This window comes from Maylandia zebra, linkage group LG11 (genome assembly GCF_041146795.1).
Source record: "Maylandia zebra isolate NMK-2024a linkage group LG11, Mzebra_GT3a, whole genome shotgun sequence".
Taxonomy (NCBI): Eukaryota; Metazoa; Chordata; class Actinopteri; order Cichliformes; family Cichlidae; genus Maylandia; species Maylandia zebra.
In genome coordinates, this window is record NC_135177.1 from 7,380,798 (window position 1) to 7,400,704 (window position 19,907).

At 41.8% G+C, this 19,907-nt stretch overlaps 1 protein-coding gene across 3 annotated transcripts in view; it reads right to left on the reverse strand.

Moving 5' to 3' along the window:
- Positions 1-19,907, reverse strand: part of vps13b (vacuolar protein sorting 13 homolog B) — a 299,476-nt gene that overhangs the window by 11,092 nt on the left and 268,477 nt on the right. For all 3 annotated transcript variants that reach the window (XM_004560029.5, XM_004560030.5, XM_004560031.5), the window contains 11 exons: positions 18,678-18,833; positions 15,513-15,779; positions 12,157-12,240; positions 11,784-11,959; positions 8,898-9,068; positions 5,738-5,945; positions 4,467-4,655; positions 3,319-3,465; positions 1,813-2,099; positions 832-959; positions 517-713 (listed from right to left, as the gene is read on the reverse strand). In XM_004560029.5, coding sequence (XP_004560086.3) covers positions 517-713; positions 832-959; positions 1,813-2,099; positions 3,319-3,465; positions 4,467-4,655; positions 5,738-5,945; positions 8,898-9,068; positions 11,784-11,959; positions 12,157-12,240; positions 15,513-15,779; positions 18,678-18,833 — 2,010 coding nt within the window. The remainder of the gene's footprint in view (positions 1-516; positions 714-831; positions 960-1,812; positions 2,100-3,318; positions 3,466-4,466; positions 4,656-5,737; positions 5,946-8,897; positions 9,069-11,783; positions 11,960-12,156; positions 12,241-15,512; positions 15,780-18,677; positions 18,834-19,907) is intronic.

Consider the following 19,907-nt stretch of genomic DNA (forward strand, 5'->3'; position numbering starts at 1 on the left):
GCTGCCTAGACACAACAGTAAACATTACACATACTGCTCCTTAACATTTTGCTAACCCTACATTACTACCCCAGACCAGACCGAACATTCTTACCCCGGATCACCATTTAACCCCAGAACACGCACAAAACGAAAAACTAATGTTGCGTGAAGAAGGTTCCGACATACCTCTAAAACCTGATTTTCATTTGTAATGGATCAGCCACACAAACCAAGCTTAATTGTTAACTTGTTTTCCTAATGCGAAGCTAATTTAAAAGAAAAATAAGTGAAAACCTGGGTGCTTGTATTTTATCATCATCATCAGTCACAAGACTGTGACGGGGCTAATCTTCATTACCAGCAAAACATAATGAACTCTGGCTCCATCTAGCTGCTCCTGAGGTTTTGTTATCACTGACATCTGTGGTGTTAGGAAAGGTGTTTCTGTGTGTTTAGGTCAAAAGTTCAGATTGGTCTATCACTAGGAGGAGGAATGACTTAAGTGGTACATTTCTTCAATTACTACTCTTTTACCTGAGTGCCAGGGCAGTTGATATCTATGGGGTCTGTCCAGTCGGTGGTGCTGTGGTCCGAGGTGTTTTTCAGCAACAATGTGGGCAGCATCTCTTTCTGCTTGCACTCTGGGAAACTGGAAAAGTGGTAATAGAGTTCATGGTGCAGGGAACAGTTAGCAGGCAGAGCACGACAGTACACCTCAGTCCTTGGAGTTTCTGTGAAACAAAAGAGAGGAAAAAAAAACGTGCAAGAGAAAAATTTTGAGTTTAACCACAAGGCTTATTAAAACACAGAGTAGAGGTTTCCAGTGTAGCCAGAAGGTGCCCTGCTTACCTTTGACATTTTCCTTTAAAAGCAGTGGGATAGGACACTTGTTGTGGATTAGCATGCGGGGACAAGGGTCTTCATTAAGGGTGATGTATGTCACTCCAAGGTGCTCCTGATAGGTCAGGACTATTGCTCTGCATGAAAAAATAACATGAATAAGGTAAAAGGGCAATTTGAAGAAATTGTTTGGATCGGCCCAAAACTGAATACAAGTTTCATGAAGTCATCCTTTTCTGGGAAATCTTGCTGACAGACAAATGGACAGACCGACAAATCACATCTATGATGTACCTCCACCTCAGCTCTGGCCATAACAGGGCAATAAACCCATAAATAAACTGTCTGCAGACAGCTCACATCCCAGCCCTTTCTAACCACACACAGATAAGCAGTCACACACCCGTCAACACGTCAAACGTCACATTATTGCAATGTCCATTTGCAAATCTCTAAATGCATCTAGGGGCAGAGCCCTAACTGAACCCAGGCAATGCATCATCACTGTGTGTGTGTGTGTGTGTGTGTCCATGTTTGTATTTGTGTTTATATCTGTGTGTCTGACTACACATACAATTATGCACAAATGAAGAAAATGAACTAAAGCTGGCCAGTTTTATCACCATATCATACGGGTGTATCCGTAAAAAACGAAATTGTCCATTTATGAGTTATTTATCACCAAGTGTATATATCACTGTGTGTTCAGTCCCTGAAAGCCATCCAACCAGCTATCTAAATGGGCTACACTAGATTAAAAGAAGAGAAAAACAACACGAAATTCAGATGGATGAATTGCACAAGAGCAGCTGATAAACTGACAGTGGAAATGTTGAGGGGATTTCTCCTCCTGCTTCATCATCAGTGTGTAACAAAGTGTGACTAGCTACAGTGTCTCCTCTCTTTATGTCTAGTGCCAGCTGGGGTTCGGTGCCCAGGTCTAAATGGACTGTCACGGCCAGCAAACCGCAAATGTTCTGCTTCACCCACCTGCTGCTCAGGCCACCCCCTGAGTCTGGTTCCCTGGGAACAGATAAACTCTGCCTGGGGAAGTCTTGCCGGATGGGAGCGGGAAGGCTCCATGCTGCAGATCCAACACCGGCGTCAGGCCTTGGACACAAGCTGAAGAGCATGTGTCTGAGTGGCAAAGGGAACTCCACCATTCCCTGGATGCTGGTTTGGAGGAGGTCCCAGCATGGCACTGAGCACGGTTTGGCTTGGGATGAATTCTCAGGGGGAAGGAGTGTGAACGTGGCCGTCTCTGGTATCTCACAGATCTGGGAAGAGTACATAATATAAATATTATAAAAAGGCAGTTGAGAGGAGAGAAAAAGGAAAATAAATCATGGTAAGAATATAAATAAATGATAGATGAAGGGGGAAAAAAATAGAAAACGAAAGAGACAAAAAGAAGAGGGCAAGGTGACATGAGCAAATGAGAATAAAGAGGAGAAATGGTCAAACATCTGATCAGAAAACAGGATATAAGATGGGACACGAAGGCCAAGAAGAAAAGAAAGCCAGAGAGCAAAGAAGATGCAAGTGATTACAACAAAAGATACATGGTAAAACCACATTGTTATTCTACTCTATTCTTTCTCCCACTGAGCTTAGAGCTAAATTGGTAGCAGAGAAGCCCTGCTGTGCTGGCTTAACAGCCAGTGAGCAGTGTGTAGTATAGGACTACAGGGATTAGGCTCTAAGCATGATGAATAGACAAACTAGAAAGGCATTCCTAGCCTTGTTTGCGGTCTGTGTTATTGTTAAGCCCATCGCCTGCTCTTTAGTTTCTTAAGCTCTTTTTTTAAAAAGGTTTTTCAGTCAATTAGTGGCAACTGGCAAGCTTTGCCATCCTTCCATAAGGGGATCTGAAAGCTTGTTAAATGACATCACAACATTGTTGCCCTCTTTAGGGACAAGCAGCAGATGAAAGCAGGAAGGAAACCTGCATCCAATTCTGGGTGTTTGTCTAATGTCCCTATGAAGTGCCATTGCCACATGGTGAGAACGGCAGAGGGAGAGAGGGGGCTGGGGGAAGGTTTGGGACATGATCTGATGGAAAACGGCTTGCAACATCCCAGGGTATGTGTGCTGGGGTAGACACACTGCGTATGCAATGTGCATGGGGAATAAAATGTATGTTTGAAGCTTCAGGAACTTGAGCAGGCAGACAGGAGAGACATGACGCAGGACCATAAGCACACACAAATGCCACAAGGATAGAAAGTAGCATTGTGAAATGAAACTCTGGGCCAAACATTTACACCGTTTTAGAGTAAGAGCTAACAGTTGAGGATGTGGTCAGGTGTTGTGATGTATGATGAATTGTCCTTGTCTAGTCTGAAACATACTAAAAATATACTGAACCTGCATTGCTGTGTTTCACATTTTAACATTTGCCAAAATTCTCAGCTCATTAAGTCAAAGATGATAAACCGAATTCAGAGAAACCTTCATTCCCTCCCTATGACAGGAAAAAGCATGCATTCAAATTACCTGGTCATCAGCTGCCAGTGCGTGGTCACTCAGCAGGGGCCTGTAGTGTATAGTGTAAGGAGTGTTGTTGACAAGAATTGTCCTGTCCTCTATCTGCAAGATCTGGATGCCATGTCTCACCACAGATGACACACAGAACTGACACAGCTACGGAGGAAAGAACAGGCAATAAGCTGTCAGCGATAAATGATTAAAGAAAGTAACAACGTTGCTTCTTGTGAGATCTGTAAGTCATCATGTGGTCACGAGGACGACAAATGGTGAATAGATGGCAGGATGGATCCATGCTGTCAACGCTCCATATTCTGTCCCTATGCAGAGATTGAGACTCATCAGACAGAGAAACGTGTTTAAACGTAGCCTTATTTTACAGTTCTCAGGATGGAGCGGCACTGCGTGTGGTACCTGCTTCCAATGTCAAGGAGGTGTGTTCAGAGATGCACATGTTTTTTGCCTTTCTAATTTCACCATTGCCTCCAACTTTGTTATTTTTTCCCAGGATATTGCTAAACACTGGCTGCTTTTTCTTTTTCACATAATTCTCTGTAAACCCACTGGTGGCTGTTTGAGGAAATCCAAGTGCATCAGCAGTTTCTGAAAAACCAGTTCACTTGGCATCAATTCTAAGTCACTTAAATGACCTGTCTTCTAGACTCTGATGCTTGGTTTCAACTTCAGCAGATCCACTTGACCGTGTCTACATGCCTGAGCACAGTGAATTTCTGCTATGTGATTGGCTGATTAGACATTTGTTTCAAAAAGCATTTAAACATGTGTATCTATCGAATTAGCCGGTGAGTTCTCATGCTGGTAGGAGCTCTGTTGATTTGGGAAATATATTACAATTATTTCTTCAAGAATTATGTATTCTTTTCCACTTGCCTCCCTAATAATTCATCAGAACTTTTTGATTCAAACCACATTATGGCTTTGTAAAAAAAGAAAGAAAGAAAAGAAAAAAGAAAGAAAAACCACAATGTAATTCAATAACTGGCAGAAAATAAATAAACCTAAGATATATGGACAAAACCCCCAAATTAAAAACATTTCTTGACAAATATGCCTAAACTTCACTTCAGTTTTAACAAACTATTTCACTTTCCCAGTGAGCGACTGTATATTAAAAAAAGCTTTGAAGTTTCCTTCACCTTCTGTTTACCAGGGAAGGCTCCCAGTGTGATGTCAGCTTCAACATATCCCTCCTCATCCAGAGTGACCACCTCTGAGCTTGATCCCTCCTTCCACCGAGGAGAAGTTAGGTCATGAACTAGTTTCAGGGCTGTAGACTTGTGGACAGTGTTAGTTTGGGCCCAGTAGATACCAATCTGGAATGCTTCCTGGATTGCAATGAACAGGAGTTCAGGTTAGAGAATGACAACAAGAGACAGAGAATGAAGGAAGCATCAAAAAATTTACTATCAAATTTGAAGCTGTGACTTCTCTCCAAAAAGCTCAACTAAGTGCTCCTGTATATCAATTCATACAGTCCTCGCAAAGTACTGTATGAATTCATTACTAGTAACCTCAGTGCTCCACACTGATTGTTCATCTGGCTCTGGAGCATACTGATGATCAAAACACCAGCCTTCTCCTATTAAACCAATCCGGTGTGAGAGTTGCAGCTGCAACTGTCTTCTCTCGACGTGTCGCTCCATGATAAATAGGAGGTTGCTATGGAAACAACGATGTATTTGTTTCTATTTCACAGGCTATTACACATTTACAACTTTTTATTTTGTTTCCTCGTGCTGAACCATATTAGGTCTTGCTCTTTGATACACTGCCTTCCCGCCTAGCGCTGGGTTTCTGACAGAGAAATGTGCGTATGTGTGTGTGTGTTACGTTCCAAAGGGGGAAAACCATCTGCAGGCTGTTCTTTCTGATCTCAGAAGCCAGTGAGAATGCATGCCTGCAGTATACGGTGACAGAGCTTGGCCGCAGTTAAAGACTTAGGCAGGGAATATTGTTGTAATGCAGCTCTGGTGAATGATCTCAGGTTTTGTGCTTATTAGTCGAGACTGAAGTGAGAAAAGAGCTGGTTCCATAATAATGGCTTTAATGCCACAAAAAGACATCCATGTCCTGATGTCAAAATATATATTTGCTGAATTATTACGACTATTGTCATGATGTCACAAAGACGTTGGCAAGTACAATACAGTCTATTAATGTCTTTCAAAATAAGAATGAGTTTTACTGGAAATGTACTTCTGCTGAAGAAAAATAAGTAATAAATGAAAGTTTGACACTTTGTTTTGGACTCTTACTGATCTTTAAGGCTATGATACAGAATCTGTGGAATATAAGGAGATTTTAGGGACTTGGGCCATTTTTATCTTTTGTAGCTTTGAGTGTTTAAACAACTCCCATATACATTTACATACTCCCATATGCATACAAAGATCTTGTCGCACTCTACCTTGAAGTTGGGCGGTACAATGACCTTGCCGGCTGGTATCTGCAGTACGATGGTCTCTCCCTCAAAAAGCCAGAGATCCCATTGGGAATCATTGGCCAGTAAGGCCCAGGGGAGCAGCTCCACCAGGAGTGTGTTTAGACCAGGTTTCCAGCAGGAGAGCTTCACCTGCATAGGACTGTCCCATTGTGCAAGAGGCTCGAGCACTGACCTGTTGGAAGAGAACACTTCTTGGATAAATCACTCCAGCAGAATCCCAGTATGGAGAAGTTGATTTGAGGAAAATGGTCACTTGAGTCGAAGGTTTGCATCATTTTACACTAAAGTATTTTAAGCACTGCTGCACCGTATAAGAACTAAATGTCTCACCCTTTCAGTCTTAATGACCAACTTTATCAAAACACTCCATAAAAATGGAAACCTTACATGGTTTAAATTTGGCAAATCTGACATATCAGATTGGGCAGCTTCCAAGGCTCCTGATATTTTTAGACAGTTTCTTGGTTGTCTCATTCTAACCACTTCAACTGTGCTTATAATCAGTGATTGTGTGCACTGACTGTGATGTCACCATAGATCTCAAATTTGAGCAGAGAACAAACAAACAGGTCCAACATTTGTGTGAAGGGTTAAGGTGTGAGGTGAGGAGCGATACAGAGAGCAAGCTCGTCATTTTTCCCCAGCGTTGATCGGGTTGTGTATTATGAATTCGACCCCTGGCTGAGACTATCGATGCAGAGCTGTAGCGCACTGAAGTGTCTGAGGAAGAACGTTCAGAGAAAATGATCTGGACTCGGAGTGGCAGCTCAGATGAACGTTAAGCTGCAGGATCGCCATTTTGAGACATGGAAGGAGTACCAGCACCCACTGCAGCTGCTCAAGTGCTGAGAGACATTCCTCTCAGTTCCACTGAGAGATCTAAAAATAGCAGCTTTGCTGAAAACAGTCCAGTGGTGTAATGAGTCACTGACCTCGAACGTGAGATACGCCAAATTGAAATCTTGAAAGGCTTTTGATTTTTTTTGTTCTTGTTCTCAGAACTTTTTGATCACACCTCGTGCTGACCAATAATGTACTGACAGCAGTCACACAAGCTAAACAAATACACAGACAGAAGTGGTCTGCAAACAAGTTATGCAATACAAACAGATCCAGAGAACAGTTGACAAGACATTTGGGATCACACATGGGCATGTTGAGACACAGACAAACAGGCAGACAGACAGACTCATTTTTCCACTAATTCACTGACACGGCACTCATTTCATGGTAATCATCATCTTGTGAGCCCTAAACAGTGCTGAGTGCCAGAAGAGAACCAAACAAACTCAGACTTACTCTGAAGTTCAAAGCCATCAAAGGCAAACCAGTCTTCTCTCTCCCACAAGGCCGCCTGGACTCTGCTCAACCTACCAACCTGTCAGCTCAAACTTGTCACAAACCCAAAGATAGACTGCAGTGAAATGGGACCAAAAACACTGGGAACAGCTTTTCTTTACCATTTACTGGTGTTTATGGTAGTGTGTGTGTGGTTAAATGCACCACTGACCTTGCGGATGGAGACAAAAAAGTGCAGGGCTCATAAATCATACTGGAGAGATCACAAAACTGTAATGGAAAATAATGTGCTCAGCAGCTTTAGTCTAACCCCAGTGATTCTGGAGATTAGGGTTTTAAAAGTGTGAATTTTGAGAGGCTGCTGCTCTCAAAACCCGTACACATAGCAGCTCGAGTACACCACAAAAAGAAGGTGTTTTTTTAAAATGATTATGGAGGTGCCCCACTGCCTTTAAAAACCCAACAAAGAGAATAAAAAAAACCATTTACCACTTCAAACTTCCTTTGCCCTTTTAAGGCACAATATTTACACACTGCCTGCCAAGGAGCTTGCTTGGTGTTGGTCTGGTTTCTTGACTGTGCCAGGAAGACAGAGTACTATTTCCAAACAGCAAACTCTATCACTATTATCAGCATTAAAGAATAATATACAAATTAAACTGTGGCTTTAGCTTTCTGTCCAAGTTTTGAGTGTGTTTAAAGACAGCAATCAGAGCTATTAATCCTAATGACATCCCCCTTTTCCCTCAACATTTTTCCCGATGCTCCTTCGGAGCAGCAACTTCACAGATTAGACAAACTGCCGCTTTCTATGATGGGAAGTGAGCTTTGGCCTTGGACTTTGTCTCTCAGGAAAAATAGAGAGGCCCGATTCAAAGAGAAACCTAACACCCGATACCAGCCCTCCACACAGACGCAGTGTGTGACATTTAAAGGTGAGCGATGTGTATGGTGGTGTAAGTGCAACACAATGGTATAAGTGTGTATACACACATGTGCATAGCAACAATCTGTGTGTGTGTGTGTGTTTGCATATGTATCAAGTGTAGGGAAACCAAGGCAACCACAAGCAGACATATGGCCCACATGTCCAGCAGATCCGCTGGGACTCTTTGTAACTTGGAGCCTGTGGGAGAGCATGTGGCTGCGTCTCCTACTGCTGCTATCAAGATGATTCCCAGAATGACATTTGTAGACAGATTCCCATGTGTGTTCTGCCTGACACTATACGTAAACTCATCCACGGGCCACATTTACACAAGTGCAGGCATACACATACAAGTGTATATACGATGCATGCTCTGCAGAGATGGGCCAAGCCATAACCAAATGCAAGACCCTCTCACTTGTGTGAGAAAGTGGGACTGTGACAGGATGACAGCCTTAATCTCCGGTCTGTGGGGACAGCAGTGGTATTGCTGCTAATGTCTGATGCATGGCTCTGCATTGTCTTTGCAGTTAACCGTTTTATTATGAGAACAAAGAGTGAGCAATAAAAAGGCTCGCTTGCACAACTATCTGCTTTGAGGAGGAATGCTGTAAGAAGCTAAGCATTAGAAAAATAACACACTGGTGGGCTGCGTATTATGAAACTTTAAATTTAATGCTAGCCACAAAAGAGCCATGACAGGGATGAAAAAGAGTTATTGATGCTACTTATTAAAAAGATCACGAGGTGTCTTAATGAACAGAAAGAAAACTGTTTTTAAGTAGAGAATGGAAAAAAAACAAACATCTGCCAGTAAAGAAATATTCACAGCACTTTGTACCCTTGCAAACATATATCCCACATCAAATCTACCAGCCAGTGCAATGCAAAGAGTACCTGCCAGCGTCTTTGATGACATACGGCCATGGAGGCTCATTGCTTCTCTTTGGACCGTAGAAATCAGCCAAGATGTTTTCTGGATTGTCCTCGTGTCCAGTCTTATTCAGTATCTGCTTGATTAGGCTGGTGGAGATGGGCACAGCGCAGTGCGAAGCATCTTCATCTTCCCTAAAGAGAGAAAGCACAAACATAAAATCATTGCAATTTCCTCAAACAGCGTGTGACTGTGACGTGTGTTCATGGAGAAAGTAGACACCCTAGATTTGATAAGACACAAGAGACAGCTGATTTAACTCAAAGATTAGGAGATATCAAGTTCAGTGAAAGTGTGATAAAAGTAAACAAATAAAGGCACTGCCTGTGACACAAAATCATTTTTTACCAGCAAATCTGGCTTGGCAGTATGTTATTTTACACCAGAAACAATTCAAATATACTTTATTTCACTATAAAACAAGACATCCTTTGACAACATCTGACTATTCCCATTGTTCTTTTCGATGCAATTAAAGTGACCCCTAGCTACACTCCACTTTTGCCCTGAAACCTTGAAGCGGGTTCAATCTGCCTTTTGTTATGGACTCCTCTTCATGACACGCAGTCTTGTCTTACAAACACTAACTCATAAGGATCAGAGAAAAAAAGCTAAATGGCAGTAAATAACCCCACTGAATACCTAGGTCCCAGACACTGGTCAATTATGGCTTTGCAACAACAAGAGAAAAAAAATCCAACAGTTTAATAACCTCTTCTCTTTATCTGGGCGGCATCCAGTTCCACTTGGCCAAAGCAAAGCAGCCCCTTACCCCAGAGCAGTAGTTTATTAATAGAGCCCATTGTGCTATAAAGGGAACACAGGGGCTATTGCTTATGGATCTGGGGCAAGACAGACGAGAGGGACAAGGTGTTGACGGGAAGCTTCTCATCCAGAGCAGTTCCTGAGGGGGAAAACTGGAAGAGGCTTCTGATTGTAGCTCTTGATCTTCTAATGTGGTGGCCAGAACAAGGAGAGCAGGACATAAGAGTTCTGGTTAAGACTTGTCTGTGTCTCTTGTGCGGAGACCACAGCTCTGTTCTCTACCTCGTCCATTAAAGCCCACAACTATGCGTAATTACAGGAAGGAAAGATGAGCTGTTGACCAGCGAACAGACTGGATCTGTCCTAGGGGTTTGGGGTCGGGGGGAAGGGGGGCCTTGTGTGCATCTGTACAAAATGTGTGTATGTTTACAATTGTGGCTTGTAGTGTGTGCTTATGAGAATGGAGAGGGATGAGGGATGGATTGAGCTGCGGGGGACAGGAGAGGAGAGTATGCAAGTTTGTGCGGTTTGAAACGGTTTAGGCAGCGGACGGATCGTAAACACGAGGAGCATTGTGGTTGCAATCTAGAAAGACAAGACACTTAGTTCTTTCTGAGCTTGCTTTTTGTACAACTGAAAAGGATTTATCTTCAACAGCAGGGGCCAAATACATTCCCAGTCACTGTACAGCCACTGCGGTTCCTTTATGGCAGCTGAAATCAAAACAAACTTTGTGACCAGATATCTAAACACAACAGTTACAGCAAAAAAAAAAAAAAAAAATCTCTCAGGGAGAGTCAATTACACTCAACGTTTACTCTGTTTATTCAGATCACCACCACTTGCTACCAAAAGGTTGACCCCCCCCACCCCCACCCAGCACCCCCCCTTATGTATTTGCATAAAACAACTTAAATTACATTTGGAAAGATAACAAATATAGTAGAAGCAACAACAAAACAATATGTGCATGTGGTAGCCATTTCCCTTGGGGCCACACACACTGAAGCATAAACACTTCTGTTACTGAACGACACCATGCGCCAAAACACATGCCATGTACATATATATATGACATGAAATGAGGTGTAGTGGTGATGCTAGATAAAACAGATAAAATACAAATGAATTTCTTAGCATTTCTTTGATGGACTTGGCTACAATGATAAATTGTACAGTTATTGGTTTCTTACACAGAGGCTATGGGAAATATGTGCAAACACATAAGGACAAACTGGGGCAAGTAATAGGCGTAGCAATGATGTATGTGACAGCCTCTGCCCATGATGAAGTGGCATCTGTCACACTTACACTGGCACATTTCTAACCAAGACAATGACAGGCACGGACCACACACAGACACCGGGCTAGTGCGCATACATTTTTTTACCTCATGCAAACATAGACATAAAAAAGTATTATTTCTACACAAACAAACTACTGGAAAAAAAAACCTGCTTTGCTGGGGCTTTATCTAAATGAGGTGTAATGATGGCCCCGCCTAAAATGTCAGAATTGAAGCTATGTGTCAGCCAAGGTGGCTTCCTCTGTGTGTTGGTTCTGTGTGCGTTCCCAGGCTATGTGTGAAAATTATATGTCATGCTCCCTGAACCACTCTTTCACAATTTGAGCTTGACAAACTGTCATGAGAAAGAAAAAGACACTGAAAAATCCTGTCATTCAGTATTTTTAGGCACATAAAGTTGCTAAACCTACACCTAAAAACCACTGGAAGGTGCTCACCTATTTGCCATGTGGTGAGGTTTTTTTTGTCTAGGCAGTGCACAATAAAGGCAGTGCAAAAGGACTACAACAACTAAATTGGCCACTGAAAATGTCTGCTGGAAGAGAATAGTTTTGGTTAAGACCAAATGACAAGAATATGAGGTTAAACTGCATCGTAGCAAGAGCCTACCACCATCATTAGGAGTGATGTCAGATGTGCAGAAATTGTAACATGTAACATGTTTGTGAAGCTGAGGTGTGTTATATAGTGTTTCATAGATCTTAAGCATGAAAAGGTATTAGACATTACTTGAACTACTATGTCCTTTTTTGGACCAATGCATTTTATTTTTTTTTACCTGGCTTGGAAAGTGAGATGGTGGGTGAGGTCAGCTTCCGTGTTTAGCAGGGGCTCCTGGTGACCCTGTCCACGTATTAGCTGGCTTTCTCGCAGTCCGAGGCTCCTCTTCTCTATATGCACGATTAGAGAGTCCGGCAGGTGGCTCCTCATGACAAACAGTGGACTGAAAACCACCTGGAACATGGTTTTCATACAGAACAATCAATGAAAAGACAAACTGATGAGAGGAAAACTAAATCAGGAAAAATAATGATTACACCAAAAATGTAAAGTTCTTAATCTTAAGTGTTGGATAATTACTTAGTTCCCAGAGATCAAAACAAAAAGGTTTAAAATATTCTGTAACGGTAAATATTGTAACAGATGCTCACCACTCTTTGCTGCATATGAGAGTTGGGTTCGATTGTGATGAGCGTGCACAGAACATAAAGCAATGAGCCATTAGAACAAGGCACCTGAAAGGAAACAAACTAGCTGTTAGAAGATATCAATACCAAAGAAGCCTGAAGGATTTTCAACAAACTTGACCTCTGACCTTGACTTTGATATTTGGTCATATTTGAACTAGATTGAGCATTTCCTATGATATGAATTTGAAAATTCTATGTCGCCTCATTCTTGATCTATGTGTTGGGTGTTCATGCCACCCAGTGGGATGATGACACTACCCCCTGAGCCTTTTATGACTGATGGGAAGTTGCAACGCTGTGTAAAATGCAAATGAAATACAAAGCAATAATTAAGAAATCTCATAATCTCATATTTTATTCACAACAGAACACTGAAAACATTAAATGCTTAAACTGAGAAAATGCACCATTTTAAGAAAAATATTGGCTCTTTTGGAATTTAATGGCTACAACATGTCCCAAAAAAGTTAGGAGAGGGCAACAAAAGACCGGAAAACTAATTGGTACTAAAAAGAAACAGCTGCAGGAACATTTTGCACTAATTAGGTTAACTGGCAACAGGGCCGTAATGTGAGTGGATACAAAAATGCAGGATTTCTCAGAAGAAAAGATGGGCTTCGTTATGCAATCTGCAAAAAAATGCATCGATAAATTGTGTAACAATTTCAGAATAATGTTGCTCAATGTAAAATTATGAAGATTATGAATATTTCATGCAGTATCATCAAAAGAATTAGAGAATCGTGAGAAATCTCAGGGAGCAAGGCAAAAGGTTGAAAATCAATAATAGATGCCTGTGTTGGTTAGGCCCTCAGGAGTAAAAAAAGGAGTGATTCTGTCATGGAAATCACTGCAGGAGCTCAGGAACACTTCCAGATTCATTTTCTGTGAACACAGTTTATCGTGCCATCCACAAACACAGGTTAAAACTCTATCACGCACAGAAGAAGCCATATGTGAACATGAGCCAGTAATGCCAGTGTCTTCTTTGGGCCAAAGCTCATTTAAAATGGACTGAGGCAAAACTGCTCTGTGGTCGGATGAATCTGATGGTATGTGGGTGCATTATTACCTATAGAATTGGTACCTTGCACATCTGGAAGGGCAACATGAATGCTAGAAGGTTTTAGAGTAACTTATGCTTCCATCCATATAACCTCTATTTCAGGGAAGGCCTTGTGTATTTCAGCAAGACAATGCTAAACTGCATATGCATCTATTACAACAGCATGCTTTCACAGTAAAAAAGTCCGGCTGCCTGCCGGTGCTCCAGATCTTTCTCCAGTTGACAACATTTGACGCACCACGAAATGAAAAATACGACCCAGAAGTCCAGCAACTGATCTATTCAGTTCCCAGACCTTTACAGACTGTTGTTAAAGGAAAAGGAGAAGCTACCCTAGTCCAACATTTTTGAAACCTGTTGCAGCCATCAAATTCAAAATGACCTTTATTTTAATACTTTTTTAATAATAATCTTTTTTCTAATAATGGCACATGCTTGTATTTAAAATTTACACGGGTGGTTAAGATGTAAAATATGAATAAACTGGATAAACTTTAATGCTTTTGCTCCTTTTTACCCCCTGGCATGATATTTACTGCCTCCATCAATGATGTTTTGTCCTAAAAATCTTTGTTTCTTGGCTTCTTTCAGCAGTTAAATGTTAAGTCTCCCTAAAGCCCTGCAACACAATACTATGGCTGTGAGGACTGACAACTGTTAGTGCCAGATAGTGGCCCATTACAGTCAGTTAAATCTTTGCAAGATTTAAAGGCTGAGAATGTGCCCACCAAACACTAAGCACTCTTAATGTGTCACTGGTGTTTGTCCCATTTACTCTTCACTCCTCATTAAAGTCTTGGGATGCCAAGTCACATTACAAGCGGTTTCGTTTATGACAGCCTGGGGACTTCATTTACTGGTAGGGTCAGCAGAGCAGAGCAAAGAGACAGGGTGAACATTCAGTTTTAATATACAGACCCTTGCAAAATAGACTTATTTGGATGAGGGAGTAAAACTTTGGCAAACAGATGCTCTACAGTGATCAAGTAAAAAATGCTCACCACTGGGATAAAGTCGCGATGACCTTCTGTGCTTTCTCTAAAGCTCACGTTTAAAAAACATTGAAAATAAGATTTAAGGATAAGGAAGATGAGATATGAAAAAGGAGATACCTCAGATGGATTACTGATACAGGGAATCATCAGGCAGATAAAAAAAAAAAAAAAAGAAGACAAACACTGAAAATGGAGGGATGCAGGACAGGTGGACAGGCTTGATGCCAGACGATGAAGTAAAGAAAGGAGTTAACTAGAAGATAGATGAGTGAGCCAGTGTGTGGGCGAGAAGGTAAAAGGCAGGGAGGAAACATGCGAGTGAAATAGCAGGAGACAGGCACAGATAGAGAGATCTAAGAACCCAGCTACTAGTTCAGGCAGCTCTCTCATTTGGAGCCAGCCATCCAGATGTGCAATGAATCGCTGATCCTACGAAAAAAGATAACAGTGCATGCTGGAGTGCAGTCAGAGATGTTCAGACCCCCTTTTCCAAAACACACACACATACACAGGAGCTGGAGTGGTAGATGGCTAGCTGTTAACAGCGTGAGGCTTATAAATAAAAAAGAGAGAGGCAGACAAAGAAAGACAGTTCAACAAAAATAAAGAGCAAATACAAGAACAGCAGGGAAAAAAGCACAAGAAAAATAAAGAGCAAGCGCAAGAACAGCAGGGATGGAGCTGGCGCTTATCCAGTGGTGTGAAAGTGCCTTCAAAGCCTTTCCCTGTGCCCACATATCAGCTAGTGTTTCCTGTCTATGGTTAACGTTGTTATGAGAGAGCATAAACAGTATTTTCTACCTCTCAACATGGCTGGGTTATGGGTTGCATGGTCTTTGTAAGCCTATCTGAGGGGAAGATCTCAATCTGTTCTCTAACAGTGAGTAGCAGCATGGAAGCGCTGCCACTGTGGCCACCCAGGAGAAGAGGATCCGGTCACAGTTGGTGGTCCAGTCACTGGCTCCAAACATGTTGTGTGGATGGAGAGCCAGTCAGAAGTAGTGGTGTGAGCAATGTGTGAGAGAAACTTTGTGTGCATGGCTAGCACATTCAACAGCTTGCATTTGGACACACACGCGTGCTCCAGGCACAGTGGAGCACGCGTGTGCATTTTAATCTGCTAGTATGCACATGCAACAAATTGTAACTGATGTAGCTTCTGATCGTAAAGACATGTACAGACAAGACTCTGGGAAACTAAGTGGGAAGCTTTACTGGACATGTGGAAGGCTTACTTAAAGTTCTACTTGTGTTACCTGTACAACAAAGCTGCTGCTGCTCTTATCCCTCCGTTCCAGCTGAACATCCTGTGACCACTCATCGTCTCCTCGAGCCCTTACACACAGCTCTGTCATCTCTGCATCCTCCAGCACATAGGATGGCAGCTTGGCTCCTGCTTCCAGGCAGTCGCAGTATTCCCTGACTACCGTCTGGCTATCGGGCCCCACGTAGTGCTGCACCACTCGCAGCTCAATGTCTTGAGTCAGGTAGCTGCACATGACCTGCCGCCCACAGATTATTACCTAGGGAGAGGGTTGTATGACAGAATTGTCCAAATTAGAAATAAAGATGTTTAGTGCCTTATAATTAACTTCTATAATTATGAGATAAGTTTTACAACATGTCACTGGGAATGTAGGAAAGTCACGGTTTTCAAAAAGACGCCTTCCAACTAAGATCAGCTTTGACTTCTACCTGAATAATTTCCAGCTGTTTTATAAAGGGTAACTTTCCTCATTGCCTTACAGTTTAAGATCACTAACAATTCATATACATCCCCCATTTTTACAAGTTTTTGGATGTTGTACTAAACAGGAATAAAAAAAGAATGTAATGATAACGTCAAAACAGAGAAGTTAAGAGGTGTGTTAAAAAACTTTCTCTTTCTTGCAGTATTTTTACTTTAAATGATGTGTAAACCATTGCATTCACATCTTAATTTGCATTTTATTCCACATCTCAAAGGTGACACACAGACACACACCCTTACATCAGACAATCTCTACTGAACGGAACGGAAATGACTTATGTGTGAATCAATGTAAACACATATGTGCACGCGCACACACACACACACATACTGTACTCTGAGTGTGGAACATCTTATTGTGCTTTTAAAAAAAACTTGTAGTATATGCATGTGCATGGAAAATCTGGACTCCCAATTAAAAAAAATAAAAATCAGTGAGTTTAAAAAAAAAACCTCAATCCGGTTGAGTTCTGACTGGACCAGCGATTCTGTTCTGTTTCACTCCGTCTGTAGATTGACCTGTTTCATGACCCAATTTGGGCCAAGCTGTAGCTGTTGGACAGATGACCTCACAGCTCACTGACTGTAAGGTGCCCAGGTCCTGTGTCCACAAAATAAGCCCAAATCATCACCCCTCCACCACTGTGCTTGACAGATGGTAAACCAAACACAACCAAATGTGTCATCCTGGGCATTGGGACCAGACATCTCAACATTGGTCTTCTCCGTCTAAAGGACACGACTCCAGAAGTACTGCAGTGTGTTCAAATGCAATTGAAACATAGTAACTTTGCTACCATGTTCTTTTTCAGAGAGAAGAGCAGAAAAGAAGAGGCTTTCTCCAAGCAACCCTAACAAACAAACCATACGTGTTCAGTATTTTTCTAATTGTGCTGTCACGAACTTTAACCTTTAACATGCTAATTGATGTCCGTAGAGTTTGAGATACAGATTTTGAAGGTTTTTTGTAGTTCTTCAACCACTGCACTCGGTGAATTTGCTGGGATGTCTGCTTCTGGGAGGATTGCGGCAATGAATGCTTCGGAGCTGCCAATGATCAGTTAAACAAGACCATTTAATTAACAGCACATGGCTCGTAAGTCCTGCGAAAAACTCTCTTTTCCATTTAACTACAGACTATCATATCAGCACATACCAAAAATGAGAGAAAGCTGGTTTCATACATAGAAAATTTTTTTTGTTTCACCTCTCTTTTTGAACACACTGTAATGGAAACAACATGAAGCTTTACTCACTGTTTCCATGTTAAAGATGAACCACTGATCAAAAAATAATCAATGGCTTAAGTGATCCTGACAGTAATTTTCAGTAGCAGGCCTAATGCACGTGCTTTTACAAGTGTTCTCCCACTCACGCATCCATGTCCAGACGCATGTGCGGATGGGCTTGTATGAGGGAGATTAATATAAACTGCACTTTATAAACTTTTTTAACAATAGGTGCCAATATGAACACTAAAAAGGTGACAATGAAAGACCATAGAGAAGCAAGAAAGAGGGTAACAGAGAGGACATGGTGTGGCGCTGAGGACGAACCCCACCCTCCCAAAAGAAAACCCAGACTGAGGTATACTCATGCGTTTCTCTGTAGTGGCAGCTGCCGTCCCGTTCTGGGGGTTTTGTTGTGAATTGGATATGACCAATGTTCATACTCTATCACTGCATCCAATGGAAACAAGATGTAATCAAAGTTTGGGACAGATGGTAGAAGGAATGTGAGAAGCCGAGTCTGTTTTGTCTGGAGGATGAGTGGGAGATGTGTGTGACACTTGACACTGTTTACATAACAAAGTGTCACAGCTACAATCTGATGGCATCTCTGCATTTTCAGGAATATGAAGATTCTGCTTTTTATTTGTGGAAAAATTCCAGCATGATTCATTCCTTTTCTTAGAGCGAAAAAAAAAAAAGACAGTTGGTGTATGTATTTGGTTTATGCTGGTTTATGATTTGCTGTGATCTTCTCTGTGGATTGATGGGACACATTGTGTTTTTGGATGGCTTAAAGTTCATAAGCTTTTGTTTTATTGCTCTAAAACAGATTACAAAAACTGACAAAGACAGTCTGTTGTTAGCTAAGCAACTACTAAATCATAACATACAAAAGCAGGGGAAAAAAAGGAGATTAAAAAGCACTCATCCTGAAATGAGTGCTGGGAAAAAAGCCAGGCTTTTGTGTCACATAGAAGAAATCAACAGGCGTAATGCAGCAAACATGTTCCTGCTTTCAGTGTAAATGTTTAACAGGTTAGCAGCAAGATAATCTGCAGGATCCCTATATTCTTGATTATGTTGAGAACTCTGGTCCTGTTTTGTTACTGCGGTGTATCTGGGCCATAAATCATTGCTTGTCAATTATAAAGAGTCTTGCGTCTGGAATCTTCTACAAATTAAATCTGGGGGTTGGTAATGCTGTTCACCATCTTTCCTTTTATCGCTGCAGTTAATTATAAAGATCTGCTAAAATCTATTCACATTAACTCTGATCCAACGACAAGAAAAGTAAGATGTTTAACTTTCTGGAAGCCTTTGACCTTCATCGGAAAATACCCGCCATAACAACTACATGGCCAATGAGTAATATTTCTTTTATTTCAATCTTTACAAACAAAGAAGTCAGTAAAGGAGTAATTACTAAAAAGTGACAGTACCTGTTTCTGGACACCATTGAGCTGTATGACCTTGATGATGAGAGAGGCGGTGCGTCCTTTGTACTGAATGGTCCTAAGCAGAGTCCCTACATTGTCCACGCTGAAGGCCTCTGACCAGCGCCAGTTCCCCCATCCTTCGATGCAGATGTGCAGCAGCTGGAGGACAGCACAGAGCAGAACATACACACAAAAACAGAGACAGAAGTTAGCAGACATCAGAGGTTAGCCTTCTTGCCCTTTATTTACCCCGATCAAAAGGCAAGTAAACAACAGGACTCTGTTTGGGAAATTCTGGTAGGGGGGGAAAAGAACAACAAAGTTCCTGTTTACTGTTGCCGAACAGGCCTGCTGCTGCTGGAAGCACAAATGGAAGGTCGCACACAATAAACTGGCTGGTGGAAAACAGCTGATGTGGAAGATTATTACAGCAGTGTGTGTAGTGACCAGATTGTTTGTGCGTGTGTACTTGTGCGGTTGAATGTGGAAGACTCTTTTCTCCACACATCTAAATAAGAGGCACATATTTTGGCCCCCAACCATTTGAGCTGCATATCCATCACTTCAGTGTGGAGCACATCCATGTGTGTGGTTGGTATAAACACACAGGCTCAGGATAACAGTAATAAACAGATGCTTTCCTTTCTTTTGACAGTCAAACAACTTTAGAGTGGTGACAATTTCCCCCCAACCATTTTCCCCATAATTCCTTAAACTGTGCGCCTCGACATGGTAGCAGGGCTAAAAATATGTAAAGAGGCAGCCCGAACAGTGCTGTTTTGCTTTCACCGATACACAAAATACACACTGCAATTAGCTGACTGGGTTTTAATTAATGCATGATGCAGTGATGCAGCATTTACTGGGTGCTGCCTCCACCTAAATCCACAAACATTCAGTACAAAAACCAAGTGGTCTGGCCAAATGCCCATCACACCTGTGCTGCAGTGAGGTTATTCACAGACCATCTGTCCACTTCTTATCTGAAGTTGCTCAAAGCTGCATGATAAGGAAACTCCTTTGTCAAACAGTATGATTCTTCTCATGAGATTTTGGTCATAATACAGGAGCAGAATCATAAATACAGAAGGAGATCTAAAGCCTTCTCCCCTTCCCGAGGCAAGGGGGCTGACTTTCTACAGCACCGAAACTCTGTGTCAACCCTGCTGCCAGCACAACATCAAACTAGCAACAGTTGAAAAGGAAGGGGAGAAAACATGAGAAAGACAAAGC